This window comes from Abramis brama (assembly GCF_963993115.1).
Source record: "Abramis brama genome assembly, chromosome: 1".
Classification (NCBI taxonomy): domain Eukaryota; kingdom Metazoa; phylum Chordata; class Actinopteri; order Cypriniformes; family Leuciscidae; genus Abramis; species Abramis brama.
This window is the reverse complement of record NC_139963.1, coordinates 9975588-9995971: the sequence shown is the minus strand read 5'-3', so window position 1 is coordinate 9995971 and position 20384 is coordinate 9975588. Positions and strand designations below refer to the sequence as shown.

The 20384-nt window shown below is 37.9% G+C and overlaps 1 protein-coding gene across 2 annotated transcripts; it reads right to left on the bottom strand.

Moving 5' to 3' along the window:
• Positions 1 to 1061: 1061 nt before the first annotated feature.
• LOC311091895 (kelch-like protein 24) lies at positions 1062 to 18459 on the bottom strand. 2 transcript variants are annotated; one of them, XM_084128031.1, is made up of 12 exons: positions 18347 to 18442; positions 18053 to 18120; positions 16972 to 17246; positions 14470 to 14796; positions 12072 to 12215; positions 8047 to 8233; positions 7319 to 7465; positions 6687 to 6815; positions 5561 to 5737; positions 4306 to 4452; positions 3218 to 3383; positions 1062 to 1915 (listed from the first exon to the last, which is right to left on the bottom strand). In XM_084128031.1, the coding sequence occupies exons 3-12, from the start codon at positions 17227 to 17229 to the stop codon at positions 1744 to 1746; spliced, it is 1854 nt and encodes a 617-aa protein (XP_083984157.1). In that variant the 5' UTR covers positions 17230 to 17246; positions 18053 to 18120; positions 18347 to 18442; the 3' UTR covers positions 1062 to 1743. The 2 variants fall into 2 exon arrangements, with proteins under 2 accessions (XP_083984157.1, XP_083984156.1); XM_084128030.1 differs by lacking the exon at positions 18053 to 18120 and having other exon boundaries at positions 18347 to 18459.
• Positions 18460 to 20384: the final 1925 nt, after the last annotated feature.

Genomic DNA, 20384 nt, shown 5'->3' with positions numbered 1-20384 from the left:
ATCCAAGAAATGTATACTCTACACCAGTGGTCTCCAACATGGAGTCTCTGAGTCGCCCGCCGAGCACGTTCTATAAATAGCCTGAATTGTAATCTTTCATTTTCTTTTTCTTATTTTTTTTTCATGATGACATAAAATGAGAAAATAACTAATGGTAACATTTCATATAACATTAAAACACAAATAAAATCATTCAATAATTTAAAATATTTAGAATCTGCACGTCGAGACGAGCTTCAGTTCACGAGCTTCAGTTCTTCAGTTCACCAGTTCACGAGCAATGCTATCGCGCCGGCGCCTCCATGATGATTATCTGTCTGCTATAGTTACAAAATGAAATCATATATTTAAATGTTATTTTTAATGTGATGACCAAAACATTATTTTGTTCATCCTTCAAAGATTACCCCCCATTTATAAAACTGAAAGTTTCTAGATGTAGGAAAAAACAAAAAAACACTTATTTAAAAATAAAAAAGACATTAATTTCCACTCTCAAATATTTATTTTTTAATCGTTTTGCTTGTGAATTATTTCAACATTATGAATAAAAATGCTGCCCTCAAATGTTAACCTGGAGTCTTGCAAACTTAAAATAAAACTAAAATAAAATAAACCTTTGTTTATAACTAGGCTAGGCTACTACAATAATACATTTCATTTATTTATAAGGAGCGGTTTTTGTTTTATATGCTGCTAAGAAGATGGGTCAAGTATAGCTTCATCATTGTTCAAAGTAAAAAAAGATCATACTTTATGATGTTAGTTTTAATTTAAAAAAAAAACTTAAAAAAATAAAGGGAATTTTTTTCTTTTTGCTGTATCGAAAACATACCGAACCGTGTCACCACTGTATCGTATTGAACCGAACCGTGAATGTTGTGAACCGTTACACGCCTAATATATAATTATAAATTCAATTGTTATAATATTTAACAATATTACTGTTTGTTGTTGTATTTTTCAAAACTTGAAACTTAACAGCCAATAACAGGTTTATGAATTATACATATCAGCCCACTTAACTTCCAGAAACCCAAACAAATAATGAGAAGAGAAAAGATGGTAAAAATGTAAGCTGTAATTCAGGTTCATTCATCATACAGTGGACAATCATGTTACACGGTCCATTGTGGGATACAGTACCCAGCTCAACATGCTCAGTTGTTGTATCCTGCAGATTTTGGCAAAAGTAGTAGGTAATCTGGCTATACACACAGAAATAAATCACATACTGTGCACAATACGCAGACTATTCACGGTTCTGATGAACATGTTTCAGTGTATCTGTGCTAGTTACTCCATAAAGCTCTCGGTACGACAAAAAACATCTAATAATAAATACAGCAACAACAACAAAAATCACCATACAAAAAAAGTACAAAACATTTACAACACAATACTTCATTAGAAAACAAATCAGTACTTGATTACAAGTCACAATCATGAGGCGCTCAGTGCACGACACTTGAACATCACACTGAACTGATACTGTGGAGACTCTGAGATGTGGCGCACACACACACAAACACACTTAAAATCACCACAGATATCCATCGATCCGTCGTCCAGCCTCGCTCTGGGTCGCACTGGAGACTGTAGCGTATGACATGAGTGTTTTCTGAAGACCTTCCAGTGCTCGGGTCAGGCCTTCTCCGTTCCCACAGCCCAGGGAAACGGTCACGGATGCGTTCGCTCCTTCGGTCCCGGGCCGGTTCTGCTGCAGGTGCGGCCCCGTTGCTCTCAGTCCACGGGGAACTCGGTCTCCAGGGCCGTCCCGGGACGGGTGTGTGTGTGTGTGTCCTTCAGGAGCCGCAGGGACACACAGCTGAGCCAGCTTCGGCTGGTGGGCATCTCTCCCACGAGCTCCCAGCTGTCCGAGTCCTCGCAGTACCGCTCGATAGTGTCGTGATACCTGTGAGTGTGTGTGTGTGTGGGGGGGGTGGGGGTCAGAAAGGTTGTCAAAATGGCTGAAAAGCTAAATTCAAATTTCTTATTTCTTTCTTCAATATTAGAAAAATTCGGCAATATTTAATGTTACAGGGGAAAAGGACTGTATTGTCTCCTATGGCCACAAGAGGGCGCAATAGGCAAATATAAACCAAATCAAAGTAACATTGCATCCTTTATTGAAATGAAATGACATTCACTTTTTAAAGTGCATTCATTTTTTAAATAATTGTTCTTAAAGTTATATTTATATTCACTGTAATATCCTTAATGTGCATGCAAGGAAAATAAGGCTACAATAGTGCATAAAACTGTGTAAGTGCATCAGTGACCTGAGAAAACACTTCAACAGACGCGTAATGTACGTTACTACGTGAACACAAGATAGCAAACTGCCATTCAGAAACAATCCACTTCCACTCATTACACATCTACATGTATATAACGATTTTTTGCCACCAACTGAGAGGGTTTTCGTCAGCATTTTTCCGTCATTTTGTTTTTTAATTGACAACGCACCGCGCTGTACTGGATAAGCTAATAGCTTTCTACTGACCCTGACCCCGTGATTGGCTTGTTCAGGTGTGTGTGTGTGTGATCAGGGTTGGAGAAAGTGAACTTCGAGGGCCCCTACTGTACTCACATTTTGTTTGGCAAATATTCACGAGCAAAATCCAGTCATTTCAATAGGAATCGCCACGGTTGGGAATTTCACAAGAGGGCAAATCATTTCCCCATTTAAATTTAATTAAATTCTTTAATAAAGTCTGTATTTTTGTTTTGTTTTTTTTGCACACAAAAAGTATTCTCATCGCTTCATAACATTATGGTTGAACCACTGGAGTCACATGGACTATTTTAAGGATGTCTTTCCTACCTTTCTGGGCCTTGAAAGTTGTGATTACAATCCAGTCTATGGAGGGTCCGAAACCTCTCGGATTTCATCGAATATATCTTCATTTGTGTTACGAAGATTGTCTAACGGGTTTGGAACGACATGAGGGCGAGTAAATAATGGCAGAAATTTCATTTTTGGCTGAACTATCCCTTTAAATATCTGGAGAACTGATCGGATATCTGTTTGACGCTCAATATTAAAAATAAGTCTGTAATGGGAAAACGTGGACCTGAAGTAGTGGGGTTTCTTTTAAAGACTATTTTCAGTCGCAGGTCTTCGCCTTACAAATCGAATAAAATAAAAAGAAATAAATAAACAGAGACATATGGGTCTGAAATCATTGCCAAATGTGGTGGGAAAATCTCTCACCTGTCCCATCCCTCCTCTCCTCCCAGAACGTAAATCTTGCCGTCCACCACGGCCACGCCGGGCCGGTAGCGCCTCTCCTTCATGGGCGCGCACATGGTCCACTGGTTGGTCTTGGGGTCGTAGCACTCGACCTTATCCGTGTTCTCGGTGGACGCGTGCCAGCCGCCTAACAGAGGAACATCTGTGAGACACACTGCAACAAATGCTTTTCTTACTGAGGATTTTTGTCTCGTTTCCAGTTCAAATATCTAAAAATTCTTAAATCAAAATGCATTTGCTAGATGAGTAAAATAACATAAGATATGTCCTGTTTTACGGGGGAATTAATCAAAATTGATGCTAAAAAAAAAATAAAAAATTACCTGCCAATGGGGTCAGAAAAATAAACTTAATTTAAACAGAAACAAGATTATTTTCCTCACCCCATTGGCTGATAAATGTGCTTGTGCTTGCCAGTTTTAAGCAAAAACTCACTCAATTTTTATTTATTTCCCCAGAAAACAAGACATAATATGTGACCCTGGACCACAAAACCAGTCACATGGGTCAATTTTTCGAAATTGAGATTATACATCACATGAAAGCTGAATAAATAAGCTTTCCACTGATGTATGGTTAGTTAGGATAATATTTGGCAATCTGGAATAATCTGGAATCTGAAGATGCAAACAAATCTAAACATTGAGAAAATCTCCTTTAAAGTTGTCCATTAATGTTGGCGATTGTGCTGCATTCACTCACAAAAATACACGTTTTATATATTTGTGGTGGGAAATTTACTAAATATCTTCATGGAACATGATCTTTACTTAATATCCTCATGATTTTTGGCATTAAAGAAAAATGGATAATTTTGACCCATACAATGTATTGTTGGCTGTTGCCACAAATATACCCGTGCGACTCGAGACTGGGTTTGTGGTCCAGGATCACCTATATTATGTAATTTGACTACTTTAGTAAATGCCTCTTGACTTAAGAAATGTTTGATATCTGGACTGTAAGTACAGTAAGAAAAGCGTTGTTTGCAGTGTACAGGACGAAGCTCGTGACACTGACTGATGGGAACTCAAGGTCTCCATATTCACCGATGACGTAGATCTTGCCCTTCAGGATGCAGGCGGCCGACCCCGAGCGGGCGATCTGCATGCGCGCCACCTCGGCCCACACACAGGTTTTAGGGTTGTACACCTGCGCCAAGTCTGTGCCGTCGCCGTCTTCTAAAACAGCTCCTCCTGTGTGATTTCAGAAGGGAAGCGTTATCAACAGGGGTGTAACGATACCCTCATGTCACGATTCGGTTCACATCACGATACTGAACTCACGATACAATATTATTGCGATACTACAAGACTTATGATAAGAGATTAACAAAAAATGTACTGATGATTAAAATGCTAAATTTGGTAATATATTGTGTGTAAATGAATAGGCTTGGACTTGATGGTGGAAACCCAAAGCACAGACAATAGAGACACCAGAATAACAATATTCATGATTCTGAAGATGAAAACACTGAATTATTTTAGATGAATATGCTTGATCTCTGTCACTGACTAGATATATTTATAATAATGTTGGCCATTTTTACTGGTTACAAGAGATTTGGCATTATCAGGACCCACACATATTCCCACATTGCATTATTATACATTATATTCAACATTATATAATAGTAGTTTAATGTAGTACTGACACTGAAACTCTGTAAACGTATCGCCTAGCATGAATTAGCAGTGCAAACCCTAGCATAAGGTCATAAACGGCTTGAGTTATGTAGACCACATTTTAGTATTAGTTATTCTGGCCTTCACAAATAACAGCACCCGTTTACTCACTCCCACGTCATCCAAGATGTCCAAAAGAAATTAAGGTTTTTGAGGAAAACATTCCAGGAATTTTCCAGGGAAATGTCCGATGGTTTGTCTAGATAAGACTCTTATTCCTCGGCTGGGATCGTGTCGCGACTTTGAAGCTGCACTGAAACTGACATTTGGACCCCATTGAAGTCACTAAATGGAGAAAAATCCGGGAATGTTTCCCTCAAAAAACATTCATTTCTTTTCGACTAAAAGATACATGAATATCTTGGATAACATGGGCGTGAGTGAATTATCAGGGAATTTTAATTCAGAATTGAACTACTGCTTTTAATTTAAACTCACATTTTTCTCACACTTCTGAAACGGTTTGATTGTCAGTGACGCCTTTTAAGACATTTATTGTCTATTTTTATATTATTTTCAGTCCGCATGCTGTGCGTTCAGTTGTGTTTTACTCAGGAATCACATGTTCCCTCTACTACGCCAGTGCCTGGAGCGTGTGTTGGAGGAAACCTGCTACCTGTCACATAGAGTAACCCATCCAGCGCCACCACAGCCGGACTGGTGACCGCCATTTTCACCGACTCCATGAACTGCCATGTGTTGGTGTGAGGATTATAACACTCGACCGAGTCCAGGCGAGAACGGCCCTCCCAGCCGCCCACAGCGAACACGTACCCGTCCAACATCACCAGCCCTGCCAGAACAACACTGGGTTACTTCAGTTTCTCAAGCAAGAGGGTATATGTATATATATATATATATATTGCTGTGTTCTATTCAAAGTTGGATGTGGGATATTTCTACTGGATTCCACCAACTTCAGATCATGAAAGCATTTAGTTGCCTGATATAAAAATAAATAAAAATGGCGACGCTACCATGATCTTTGCAGGTGTAAACAAATACATCTAGCAATCAAAAACACAGAGAATTGCTATGGAAGGAGTGCATTTATCAACACAGACGATCAGATACTGGAAGCATAAACCGTTTTTAACCCTCTGGTGCTCTTCGGTCATTTTTGACTGAAAAATGTACGTTTTTGTTTTTTTACTTTATTGGAATGGTACGAAACTTGATAAAGGTTTTGGCACTTGCTACTTGAAAACACAAAAAAATCATGGACATGATTCAAAAAGGTTAAATAGTCACACTTGTGCTCCTCGCGATCAAAAATGAGCGCATTGGAAATGAATGAGAGACGAACTTCCTCTAGTGGAAGCGTCTGGTACTGCGGCCATTTTTTAAAACTTTTTTCACTTCAGCAATAATCTGCCAAGTGTGGTCTTTGAAAAGAGCATTCAAGATGTACGACAGTTTAAGCTGGATATTTTATTTTCAGGTCTATGCTCAAAACGTGAATAAATACAGCGTAAATATACCATAAAAGTACCATAAAATCGCCTAAAAATACTAAATATTCAATAAAAAACATTATCGATCTAAAATATACTACATTACTTTCAATGAAAAATAAAATAAAAAATTGGGTCATTTTTGCCCGCCACACGAAGAGCACCAGATTAAACATGTGAAACTTTGACTCGTTGTAAACATCAGTGTCGTTCCATTGCACGTTCAGGACTTCTGGAGCTGAAGGGATGAACTTTTGTGTAAGTTTGTATAGATTTGGTGTGTGTTACCCAGTTCTGATCGAGCCACGTTCATGGGTGCCATCTCTAACCAGGAGTCGAAACACGGGTCGTAGCGCCACATCTCTCGACTGGCCGAGCCGTCTGGAAACTCACCGCCAGCCAGATACAGCATGGAGCCTGGAAACACACACACACACACACACTAGGGTTTTCTTCTGTTTTCTTCAGAAGGCCTTTATTAACCCCCCGGAGCAGTGTGGAGCACTTTTATGATGAATAGATGCACTTTTATGATAGATGATGCACTTTTATGATGGATAGATGCACTTTTATGATGGATAGATGCACTTTTATGATGGATAGATGCACTTTTATGATGGATAGATGCACTTTTATGATGGATAGATACACTTTTATGGACTTCAACACAGAAACAGCAATTCACTGCCATTCTAAAGCTAATATAACTTTTAATATAACTCTGATTATATTCGTCTGAAAGCAGAATGTCATATACACCTAGGATGACTCGAGGGAGAGTAAATCATGGGCAAATTTTCATTTTTGGGTAAACTATCCCTTTAACTTCATGCATCTGCAGTTAAAAGCTAAGCTCAGAATCGCCCCAGAATGGTTGTAGAGAGAATCCCGATGCCTGATCTTTCTCCACTGCTACTCACCAGAGACGACGAGGCCGTGTTTGCTGACGGCGAAGGGCAGGCAGGCCAGACTCTTCCACTGGCTGGTGAGCGGGTCGAAACTCTCCACGCTGCGCAGAACAACCTTATCATCCTCTCCTCCTACTGTCACAATCACCTCAGCTGTGCCTGACACACACACACACACACACACACACATCAGCCCTTTGTTCCAGATCAAAGCATCACAGGATTACCTCGGGTAATTTCTTTGGACATTACATCATTGCCATACTCTTCCATGTGTGTTATTCCAGAGTTTCAATGACTTTACTATCATTGTAAAATGTGGAAAATGGACTCCAATCACTCACTCGTCAATTGAGGCACAAACTGCATTCAGTAAATTTAGCTCAAGCTAATTACAATGACAAAATATGGTTACACTTTATTTTAAGGTGACATAGTTACATTTACTCAAATAAGCACTGAGTAACATTCATTAACTACTAGAATTGTCAAAAAGTACAGACTTCGGTACCAATCAGTACTGAAATTTTAAAAATGTGACGCTTTGAGCGCGTAAACACCTCTGATTGGCCATTGTGTTCACACACTCATCGGATATGTCTGTGATTGGCTACAATGATAAATGATTTCAGATTGAGCTAATGCTACTACCGGATCATTTGGTTGCATGTAAACGTAGCGTGTGTAAGTGTGGTGATCCCGCACACAGAAGGTGTTATTGCAGGACAGTCAGGGTTCACCTGTAGCGCGTCGGGGCCGAGCCCGGGGCCCGTACAGCTCTCCTCTGCGGTCCTGCAGCAGCAGATAGTCCTTGGCTTCAGAGATCAGCTTCTGGCACTTCAGCGACTCCTTCACCACATCCAGAGTCTCCACCACGTCATGAATGTAGTACGGACTGATGAGAGGCAGCCGGATGTGCTCGAGAACCTGCAGAACACACTCACAATCACACGGGTTCAGGGATTCACAGGACTTTTGGTCCTTTCGGTTTTTGCTTCAACTGCAGAAATCATCAATAAAACAGCTTGTAAACAATATGTCATGTGATGCTACATTTACCTCAGGAAAGCCATTCAATGGGTCTTGACATGAGAAATCACATTAGCCTCGATCTTCTGACATTTATATCCTTTAGTGCCGTTAAATCATCCCGCAAGTTCCAGAGCTTAAAATATCCTCCTCGTTACATTATAATGTTGTTCATGAATTGATTATTAAACAAACGGTAACACTTTACAATATGGATCATTATTTAACAACATTAGTTAGCATGAACTGCACTTATACAGCATTTATTGATCTTTGTTAACGTTAATTTCAACATGTACTATACATTATTAAAATCTTGTTAACAGTTTATGCACTGTGAACGGACATGAACTAACAATGAACAGCTGTAACATTAAAGGGGTCATATAATGGTTCATGCACTTTTACAAGTTGATTGTACTGAAATGTGTGTTGGCAGTGCCTGTACACAACCATCATAAAATGATAAAAATCCATCCAGTGTTTTTTTTTAATCTTCTTATATGTTTCCTCCTGCCTCAAATCAAGCTGTTCGATATTGTGACGTCACAATATCGACTCCCCTCCCACGATGGGTGATTGACAGCAGTGTTTCAAACACAGACCCGCCCTCGTGAGCGAGCTGTCAATCATAGCACGTGCCGACGCGCGTTCATTGTTGATAGCTGGAGTGCTGAGTAGAATGGCGTCTAATGATTGTGGTGTTCTGTTCTTGGGTGTAATAACGAACACAGCAGTCATATTGATGATGTTTCTAAATCCGCACAGCTGAAGACGCAGTGGCTGAGTTTGTTTTCGAAGGGAATATTCCCCACGATCAACGTCAATGCTGTCATGTTTGCGCGAATCATTTCACCAGACTCGAGACTGCTTTACAAACGAGGGTCAGTATGAAGCTGTTTTTGCTAAGAAGCTGCTCCAGAAAAAAGGATCAGTACCAACTATTCGTGTTCCTGCTGAACCTACAGAAGAAGAAGTGAGTGTAACGTTTTATTGACCTTTATATTAATCTTTATATTAATCTTTGCAAATAGCTTGCACGCTTCAGGATGAATGTGGCTATTTTTACACTCAGGGTACATTATGGCATGTTTTCTATGTACGACGTTCTCAATATAATTCATAATCCCACGTTTACAATGAACGATGCGTTATGTTTATTGTGTTACAAACGGTGTACGCACAGAACAGAGGGGCGGGGTGAGCAAAGCTCATTATCATTTAAAGACACATGCACTGAAACGGCGTGCTGAAAACAGAGCTGTTTTTGACCAGGTAAAATGAGTGTTTTCTTACAATACTAATGAGAATTTTTAATTAAAGTATATTACAAACTTTTAATTTAGACCCTATAGAATCATATTAGCTTGTACAAAAATGACATTATATGACCCCTTTAACAAAGATTAACAAATACAGTAACAAATGTATTGCTCATGATTAGTTCATGTTATTTAATACGTTAACTAATGAACCTTCCTGTAAAGTGTCACCAAATAAACTTTATTTTAGTTTTTCAGCTAAATGAAAACTTTTATTTTCGGTTTGTGTGTTTCAGTAAAAACAGTTTTATTTCGGTGCATCACTACATGTGATACCATCCACCATATCATAAATGGACTACTGTATCCCATAATGCAATGCGCTTGATCTCATTTACCATGTCTTGTGTGATGAAGCCATTTCAGCATCCATTTTATCTTTTAGCTCGTCATTTGATCAGACTATCATGCACAAAATCTGATTAAAACGCATCAAACAAGCACGTCTGAACTTCTGATTACCATATCTCATGTATGTACAGACTGATCAATGATTATAAATGAATAAAATTAATGAATTGAGTTAAATCTGTTCATTATATATAGTAATCGTGTATCTTCAGAACACTAAGATTAAACCAAACAATTACTTTTACAATGTCTTTATGAACTTTTTGAAGTGCCAAAGTTTTGGTGGAATGGACTTTCAATGGAGGGACAGAAATCTCTCAGGATTCATTAAAAATATCTTAATTTGTGTTTCAAAGATTAACGAAAGTTGGATGGGTTTGGTGAGTAAATGATGACAGAATTTTCATTTTTGGGTAAACAATTATTTTATGACCCCATTATGATTAACCAAACGCCACTAATTGCAACCTAAAATCATTCCTGTGCATTCAGAATTGCACTCATTCCCATGGGATATGCAATGAGCTTTCCTCGGTCTAGTCTTTAAATAACTGCATAGCAACAATATGCAAACACAGCAATCCGATCCCATCCAATCAGGGCTAGTTTTGCGTTTCTCACACAGTTCTCTTCATAATCATAGCCTGTAAAGAGCATGTGACCTGGCTTTCACAGGCTTAGTTCATCAAACACACAAAGGCAGGTAATCCCAGACATCAGCTGAGATCATGATACACAAACCCCCAGCTACCCTGGACGCATCTCAAAAAAGTGTCCAACCAGGTTATTTCCTTTATGAACAACTTTTAATCCCACACTCTTAAAAGAAAAGAAAAAAATGAAAGAACCTTTCAGTGACAAGTTCATAAAATAACCTTTTTTATATTATTTAAATTGTGAAGAACATTGTTACAATCTATAGAACTTTCATTCCGTTATAAAAATCTATTGTGGAATGGAAAGGTTCCACAGATGCCGATAAAGAACTGTATTTTTAAGGGTGTAATTCGCTGAAATAATAACATGACATTTAGACATTTTCCCCATTCCACTGGAAGTCCATTCCCTCAAAACTTTCACAGTTTGAAAAGTTATAAACACATCACAGAAGTAATCCATGAGTCGAGCGGTTTAATCCGAGTCTTCTGAAAAGACACCATAAGATTTTATTCACATTTAAACATTGATCAACGCACGTACATTGAAGCACATAAAATATGGTAAACGGAAGCTCAAACGTACACTGCAAAAACGCTTTTCTTACTTAGTATTTTTGTCTTGTTTCTAGTCCAAATATTTAAAAAATCTTAAATCAAGATGCATTTACTTCAGTAGTAAAATGCCATAAGATATTAAGTCTTGTTTTCTGGGGAATTAATCAAAATGAAGTGAGTTTTAGCTTAAAACAAGCAAAATTATCTGCCAATGGGGTGAGAAAAATAATCGTTCTCACCCCATTGGCAGATAATTTAGCTTGCTTTAAGCAAAAACTCACTTAATTTGTATTTATTTCCCCAGAAAACAAGACATAATATCTTATTGCATTTTACTACTGAAGTAAAAGCATCTTGATTTAAGATTTTTTTTAGATATTTGGACTGGAAACAAGACACAAATACCAAGTAAGCTTTTTTTTTGCAGTGTGTTTGCCTGATAACTTTTATGATGTTTTTATGAACTTTTTCAATGTTGTAGTGGAATGGACTTTTAAATCTCAGGTTTCATTAAAAATATCTTCATCTGTATTTAATGGGTTTGGAATAACATGTGGCTGAGTAAATAATGACAAAACTGTTGAGTGAACTATCCCTTTAAACATCAACTATGTTATGAGACCATCTGATTGCCTGTAGTATGGTAGGGAAGTCGAGTTGCATTATTATTTTATGCTGAATTTATGTTTTAAATAAGATGTCGCAGAGTGTGACATCATATCCTGAGTGTCCAAATAATTTTAGCATCCTCAGAGTCTATTGTTACTGCCCCGTGAGTGTTATGGCATTACTAAAAGCCCATGGAGAACTAGCACTGGTCGGGGGATATTAATAAGGCTAATGACGGACCTTCTCGAAGCTCTGTCTGCGCGAGGAGCTCTTCTCCAGCCAGACGATGGCCGCCTCAAACACCGTCTCCTCTTTTGGCACATTCAGATGGTCACTGGAAATGATCTCTGTCAGTTTATCGGCACACAGAGACAGAAACTCCTCCTGTAGGGTGAGACGGAGAGATTGAAGGTATATATCCATAGTATAATATATAACTCTTATCTAAAAATATTAATAACAGATATTCCTCATGATTTAACAATTAAGAGAGTCAAGGCTGAAAATCATGTCCCATCTTTCTAATACTGCAAACTTCAGTATTCATCACATTCTAGGTTCTATTTTCACTTGCAATGATAAGATAAGACAACTTACACAGATCATACAAATACTTATATTAAAGGATACAGTGATAAATGTGCATTTAGTGATGTCATTTCTGCCACATTTAGCCATTAAAGAGGTAATTCACCAACGGAAAGGTTGGCTTTACTAAAACTTGGCTGTCTATACAGTAGAAGAGTGAAACATCATCTGAAATCTGTGCTAAATGAGTAGAGAACACAGGATAAGAGCTTGATTTTGGGAGAAAACGCAGAAGATTGATCTTTTATATAAGGTCAAAACCCCTACAGAATTACAGCAAGACGACAACAGGTGCGATTAAAGTGAAAATTAATCAAATGTGTCTGAATTACACATTTGTTCGTGTTTTTGGCCCAATCACACACCTATCTGAGCGTATGAACGCAATGATCAGAATCCAATCAGAAGCGTTTAGATGAATACACAAAAGGTTCTTGGTTTCTTTCGCATTTAGTTATTTGATATTAATAATTATTACAATATAAACGGCAATAACCAACAATTTGTCATAATATTGTAACCCTTTCCCTGTAACGAGGTCCTGTTTTTTTTTTATTCTATGTATTGAATTTATTTTAAAATTGCATGAATATCATAACAATAATATAATATAAAATAAAAATGTATGATTATTCTTTTATGGTTATTTCTATGAATATATAAATACTGTATATATATATAATCCTTTCAAACATATTGTTTTTGCATCAATCCATTTACAAATGTTCTTTTTATCTCTGGTATATATTGATATCACACACTCATAGTTCATATACTCGTATTCATAAGTTATATTCAGACCAGACCTTTAGTTCACCTCGACATGTACATGTCTAAACTCTGCTGCCACTTCTCTAAAAGTTGAGATGTGTGTGTGGTATCCGGTTTAATATCAAATGTGACATGAGTTTGTGTTTTTACTTATTATGAAGGTTTATTAGCATAAAGTCCAGACATGGACATGGACTCTTTCTGCTTACAGTGTTAAAACCACAATGTTTCGCTACGCTTGCAGAATGTAGGCCTAATACCCAGAGGCCGGAGCTGATTCTTGGAAAGGATATTGATATGATTGATGTGCCCGTTCCTCCTCTGATCTGAACATATGTATAAATGCTGGCAAAGTTCATCCATCGCTCAGGCTCTTGCATCTTCTGCTCCTTTACTCTCCCCGCAATATTATTTTACTCAGAGATATTTGGTTAAACACTTGTTTATTGTTACTTTGTTACTAAAGCTGATCATTACTTTACATACACTTTTATGATGATAGATGCACTTTTATGATGGATAGATGCACTTTTATGATGGATAGATACACTTTTATGATGTATAGATGCACTTTTATGATGTATAGATGCACTTTTATCATGGAGAGATGCACTTTTATGATGGAGAGATGCACTTTTATCATGGATAGATGGACTTTTATGATGGATAGATGGACTTTTATGATGGATAGATGGACTTTTATGATGGATAGATGCACTTTTATCATGGATAGATGCACTTTTATGATGGATAGATGCACTTTTATGATGATAGATGCACTTTTATGATGATAGATGCACTTTTATGATGATAGATGGACTTTTATGATGGATAGATGCACTTTTATCATGGGTAGATGCACTTTTATCATGGGTAGATGCACTTTTATGATGATAGATGGACTTTTATCATGGATAGATGCACTTTTATGATGGATAGATGCACTTTTATGATGGATAGATGCACTTTTATCATGGATAGATGCACTTTTATGATGGATAGATGCACTTGTATGGACTTCAAAACAGAAACAGCCATTCACTACCATTATAAAGCTTGGAAGAGCCAGGACATTTTTTTAATATAACTCTGATTGTGTTCGTCTGAAAGAAGAATGTCATATACACCTAGGATGACTTGAGGGTGAGTAAATCATGGACTAATTTTAATTTTTGGGTGAACTATCCCTTTAATGTGAAAGGTAATGAGTGCTGCTGGCATGGCTCTGCTGTGGTAACGTGAGCATGGCTTCAGGAAGTGTGAGTTTGTGAAGCCTGACCTGTTGGCAGACGCTGCTGAAGTGCTGCTGGATGTACTCCATGCTGCGTCGCTCCAGCTCCCGGCACGAGTGCGCCTCGGCGAAGCAGTGGATGCCCACGCAGTTGATCTCGTCCATCTGGCGCTCCATGAAGCGGCAGCAGGCCTCGCGCACCGCTAGCACGTCCAGCAGGTTAGCGGCCGCTAGCAGCGCCTGCACGTTAGCCTTGGAGATCACCACCTCCGCCGTGTAGGCGTAGTTCACCAGCATCCCGATCATCTGCGGCTCCACCCCGTTGATGGCCACGCGCTCCTGACGCGACTCCATCAGGTCGGTGGAGAACATGGCCTGTGCCGACAACACAACACAGGGATTGGTCACACACACTTCAGTATTCATCACTGTTTTCTACACATTCACACCAGAACACCCCACAGCTGTAAGCTTTCAGCAGGGGCTTCATCCATCCATTCACAACAGTATTGTTGTACTGAAGTTAATGTAGTTGTACTGTTTCCTGCTTTTAACTCAAATGTTCAATAATGTTTCTGCACTGACGCCAGACTTACATTCATTAATATGAATACTTTCTCTTTTGGTTTCCGACCACATGGTTATTATTTCAGGGTTCGTACGGATACTGTAAAAACTAATTCCAGGACTATTCAAGGACTACAACCAGAGATCTCACCTCAATCAAACAATATCTTTATTATCTTTCAACTTCTAAAAAAGGTGAACAGATAAATAAAAATAAAACTAATAAAACAAAATGGTACAAAAAAAAAAAGTGTACAGCACATACAATGACTGTGGTGACTTTAACCTTTGAAAGGATAATATGACAAAGATATCGCTTTTTTTTCTCCCATGAATATATGATTGACATGAAAATTGAAAGTTGTATGATATTTATATGAGCAATATTATGCTCATAGCCATGCGAAATGGCTCTGTATCTATATAAGACGGGCTGCAATGTTAATTTTGCATGAAAAGATTGTTTCAATAAAATTAAACACTAATTTCGCATATATTGTCTTGCAATAAGTCATACACTTTTCAGGTACCTTTTAATAAATATGTCAAGGGTTTTCCAGGACTTAAATTTCACATTTCCAAATTCAAGCACTTCAAGCACATCTTTGCCAAACATATTATTATATTAAATATGCATTGTAATATTTATTTGGTTTGAAATCATCACCGCAAGTAGCAGAGATACAGCAAAAACAATAGTTTTTAGAGTATGTTTACAGGACAACAATGTACTAAAAACAGAAAAATTTTCCCTTTGCATTTCTTAAAAGTTTTGTGCACAGATGGCAAAGTTGTCAACACAATCTGCATTCACATGTATCCGTGAATACGATTAAAAGCTTTGTAAAGAAACTTTGTAAAGAAACACTACGTGCCTATAGACTGAACATGTAATGCACATGAACATGACGTCACCATTCTCACAAATTCACGTTTTTGTAGATTAAACGGAGACGATAAAGGTATTGGTTTCAAAAACGTGCACTTTGAAACCCGTTTTGAAAAGTTGGCGTTTTCAGGCCGACAAAGCGCTGTTGTCATGTAAATGAACGGCCAAAATGCATAAAAAGTTTCTGTTTGTAGTTGAAAATGGTGTAGTGTGTAAACGGCCACTTGTATTGTTGTTACATTTCCACACAGCTTTTGCACTAATACATAATTTTCACTTACATCCACCGATAAAACGGTGTTTTGGGCACTTTAATGTCTCAGGGTTTGAACAAAAAGTTTGTTAATTAAATTTTTAAAGAAATTTCAATTGCAGATAGGTTTTTTTTGAGCATTTTCTGTTAGCCTGGGTTTCCCCCTGCTGCCTTGAGTGCAGCGCGATTTTATTCATGCTGCTAGGCAGCCTGGATACCATGGACCAGATTTTCCCCTCAAAAAGGGAACCAATCACAGAACGGGGAGGGAGCAGCAAGACGATGACGACGTCTATGCGACACACCGAAGCAGTTTGTTTATATCTATGGATCCAACATGGCATCAGACGTGAAGTTACCTTTCGATGCAGCCTTAGATAGTGTTCTAAGTAGTTTAGAACGCAAGTTTATTTCATCTTCTTTCTCATCAAATTTCTGTCGCTCTACATATGTCATCTGGTATAATTGAAACGATTGGCTATGAGCTACGTACAGGCGCATTTGATAGACATTCGTAGCGCCCAATAAACGAGTCTGGGCATTCGTAAACCACGCCTCAAATACGAGAAAATGAACGTGGTTCCCAGACCACGTCTCAATGAGAAGAGGTCTGACGTTAGCCAGGCTAATTTTCTGTGCTAATTTTGGGGGGAAATTCACAGAATTACATGTTAAACATGTTAAATGTGTGAAATTTTAGGCAAATTGCTGAAATTTCTGAAAATATTTGCTAAAGTTGTCTACTATTTCGGTCAACAGGCAGCTTGACTGATCTGACTATTTATTTCGGTCAGCTAATAGCTAGTCCGACCAGGCGCTCAGCTTGACTGATGTGTATTACCTGGAAGTACGAGCTGAAGGAGGCCAGAACGATGCGGTGGCAGGGGAACTCCTGTCCTCCGCAGCACAGAGTCACGTCACAGAAGGCCTTGTTGAGCCGTAAGCTGTTCAAGCCCTCCAGCACCTTGTTGGGATGCCGAGCCTCCACAAACACATAGTCTTCGCTGTCCAGAGAGGCCAGCGGGAAGCCCGAGTCCTCGGCACACGGAGACGGGGGAAGACTGGAGCTGGACGGCAGGTTCACTGCCATTATCTCCATCTCAACAATCAGTCAGGCTGAGAGAACAGCGGAGAGAGAGCGACGTGATTCAAGCATCATATACAACTATTACAGACCTTCTAATAAATGTGCATGTAGTTTAATGACTTCATATCAATTGAGAGGATACATGGAATATTTGTTCTTAGTTTCAGCATAGGAACTGCCAAAAAGCTATTGAAATATTGTAAAAAGTTAAAAAGGATACATTTTAATCTAAAATCTTGTTCATTCATTCATTTTGTCAATGCAACAATTTTTGATAAAAATAGTAGGGCTGGGCAAAAGATTAATCACATCCGAAATAAAAGTTTGTGTTTACGTAATATATGTGTGTACACGTACTTTGTATAATTATTTTGTGTTTATTCTGTTTATATAAACATACACATATGCATGTATATATTTAAGAAATATTTCGATATTATTGCGATATAGTATCGCAATAATATCGTATTGTGAGTTCAGTATCGTGATATGTATCGAATCGTGACATGAGGGTATCGTTACGCCCCTAATAAATATAAATATCTTATATATAAATAACAAAACTTTCTTAAATACATACATGCATGTGTGTGTGTATTTATACATACAAAATAATTATACACAGTACACACACATAATATTATGTAAACACAAACTCGTTGCCCAGCCCTTAAAAATAGATACTAATATAAATGTTACACTAATGTATACATGTAAAATGTATTATAAAAATATATTTCAATATGTAAATATAGGTATAAATATTGTATAATAATGACAGCAAGTCTAATGTCAGATGAATGTGTTTTGACGAAAAAATAAATAAATAAACAACCTGTCAAATTACATCAAATGTCGATTCAGTTCAGCTCATGGATCATTTCTGCCGCTTGTTTATTACTCCTAAATTAATACAAAGGAATAAAATGATTCATGCTGGTGTGGCGTATTAATATTTAAAGAGTATTAGAGGTTCAACAGGCAGAAATGAGCTAAAGTGGAGCATGTAAGGGGGAGTTGACTGTTAATGCAGTTGGTAAATGCCTCCAGTAATTCACACGAATGATGAGTGACAGTCACTGGGAGCGATAAAGACACACATGTAAAAACAGCAGCATTATGATCTTACCGAAAAACATGTCTGAGTCGAAATCAGCTCAAATTGTCCATATCTTCTTCACCTGACACTGTTTATGAAGAGTCGTGACGCCATGTCTTCTTCTGTGAGAACAGGCTGAGTCTGAACACGACGCATCAGCGCCCCCTCTCGGTCTGGAGGAGTTCAGCAGCGCCTGCATCTCACACTGGCCCTGTCCCAAATGGCACACTCCGGACTTGTGGACTTCCTCAGAGTCCACACTTTGGTGACGTCATGTAGTGCAGACCTATAGGGCCCTTGGCGCGAGTCCACGAGGGCGCATTGAGAGGTATTTTTGGGACAGACTCGATCGGCACTCCAGAAATAACTGCCTGGTTGTTGTTGGACAGGAGAAATCACATTTTTGCGCTCCGATGTCTTATTTGCATGTCAACTACACATCCTAATTTTACAGTTCTATATTTTGATATTGTGCATATCACCTGGGCATTAAACAATAGATATATCATGCTTATTTAAATGATGTTTACAGTTGTACATAATAATAGGCTACATAATGTTCCATTTGAACTAAGATTACAATTTTAAAACATAATTTAAACATAATTTTTTCAATTTACAGGTTTCAATATTCATACTATGTTTACATATGACTCAGTAAAGCCCTGACATTCGGTACTATTTATTTAATGAATCATAACACGATCGTATTATTAAACACGCTATTATTATGTTTGAGACATCAACCACTGGTCGATGACCATAATGTTTGTATAAACTGTAGGTAACAACTGGTAAAATGTACATTTAGGTCATAAAACCCGTAATATTTTCTTCTCAGCCATGTCAACAATTATCCGTGAGTGAAATCTCCTCCCATCTGTTGTCTGATTGGCCTTTCGCAAGGATTCCTGGGTAGTTAAAGTGCGTGGAGCCTGCTTCTATGCGGGCTTCGCGGAAGACCGCTTCAAGGGTACAAAGGGGGCGCTGCTGAGCACACTTCAGAGCGGTAAAATGCTGAATGGGACGGCCTACGGACTCGTAGACTCAGCGAGCACGCGCAATTCAAGTCCACGAGACCGAAAGTCCGCATGAAGTGCGCCATTTGGGACAGGGCCACTGTCTCCAATAGTATGTTCCTGCACAACCGGAGGCTGCAGTTTCAGGACCGCAAGACCTAGGTGGTTTAGTTACTTAACTAATATAGTAACATTGTATCAATATATTTAATCTCAGTATTTTTTATTTTTTTTATATAAATGTGATTTTTGATTCAATGCATCAGAGGTTAATTACATCAAAGTGTGTACACAAATTGAGTCACAATTTTACATTTAAACAAATGAATTTACACAAAATATAAATGAAAAATGTATATCAATCTTTAAACAATTGAAAAAGTGGAGTAAGTCTTAGTTTCTTGAATCACACTGTATATTGATTAACCTCCTTAAGTTTAACTAATTAGCTCATTATCAGGTAAAATGGAGATGGAATCAGCATATGCAGTTACCAAATTACAGCCAGATATTTTAAAGGTTGTAGAGAGGCAAGACAAGAGTCAAGAATGATTCAAGAATGTATATATATATATATATATATATATATATATATATATATGTGTGTGTGTGTGTGTGTGTGTCATTTTTGCAATAACATAGCAAATTTAATTGAAAATGCTAAAATTATTGTACTACAAGGCCAGTGCTGCTTTAATCAATAAAGTAAACCTAACTCAGAGATTAGGCTCTAAATAAGTTCAGTGATTCAGGTCAAAAATGATTATGTTAAAATATAACCAACACCATCAGATCATCTTTTCTCTTTGTTAATCTGGCAGTTATAACCCAGTTACAGCAGCCAAACTAAATCTAAAGTTAAAATTGTTAGGACTCTGGTCGAAAATCTGTTCATGTGTTGTGTGTTGTAGGAGCAAAACTGTTAAATCTAGGATTTTTTGTCCCCTATGTTTGTGGTCTCTCAGATTTTGAAAATCTTATAAGATTTTAAATGTATTTTGGTGTGGCCCCATCATTACTGTTCTTGCCATAATAAAGAGTTTCAGCAG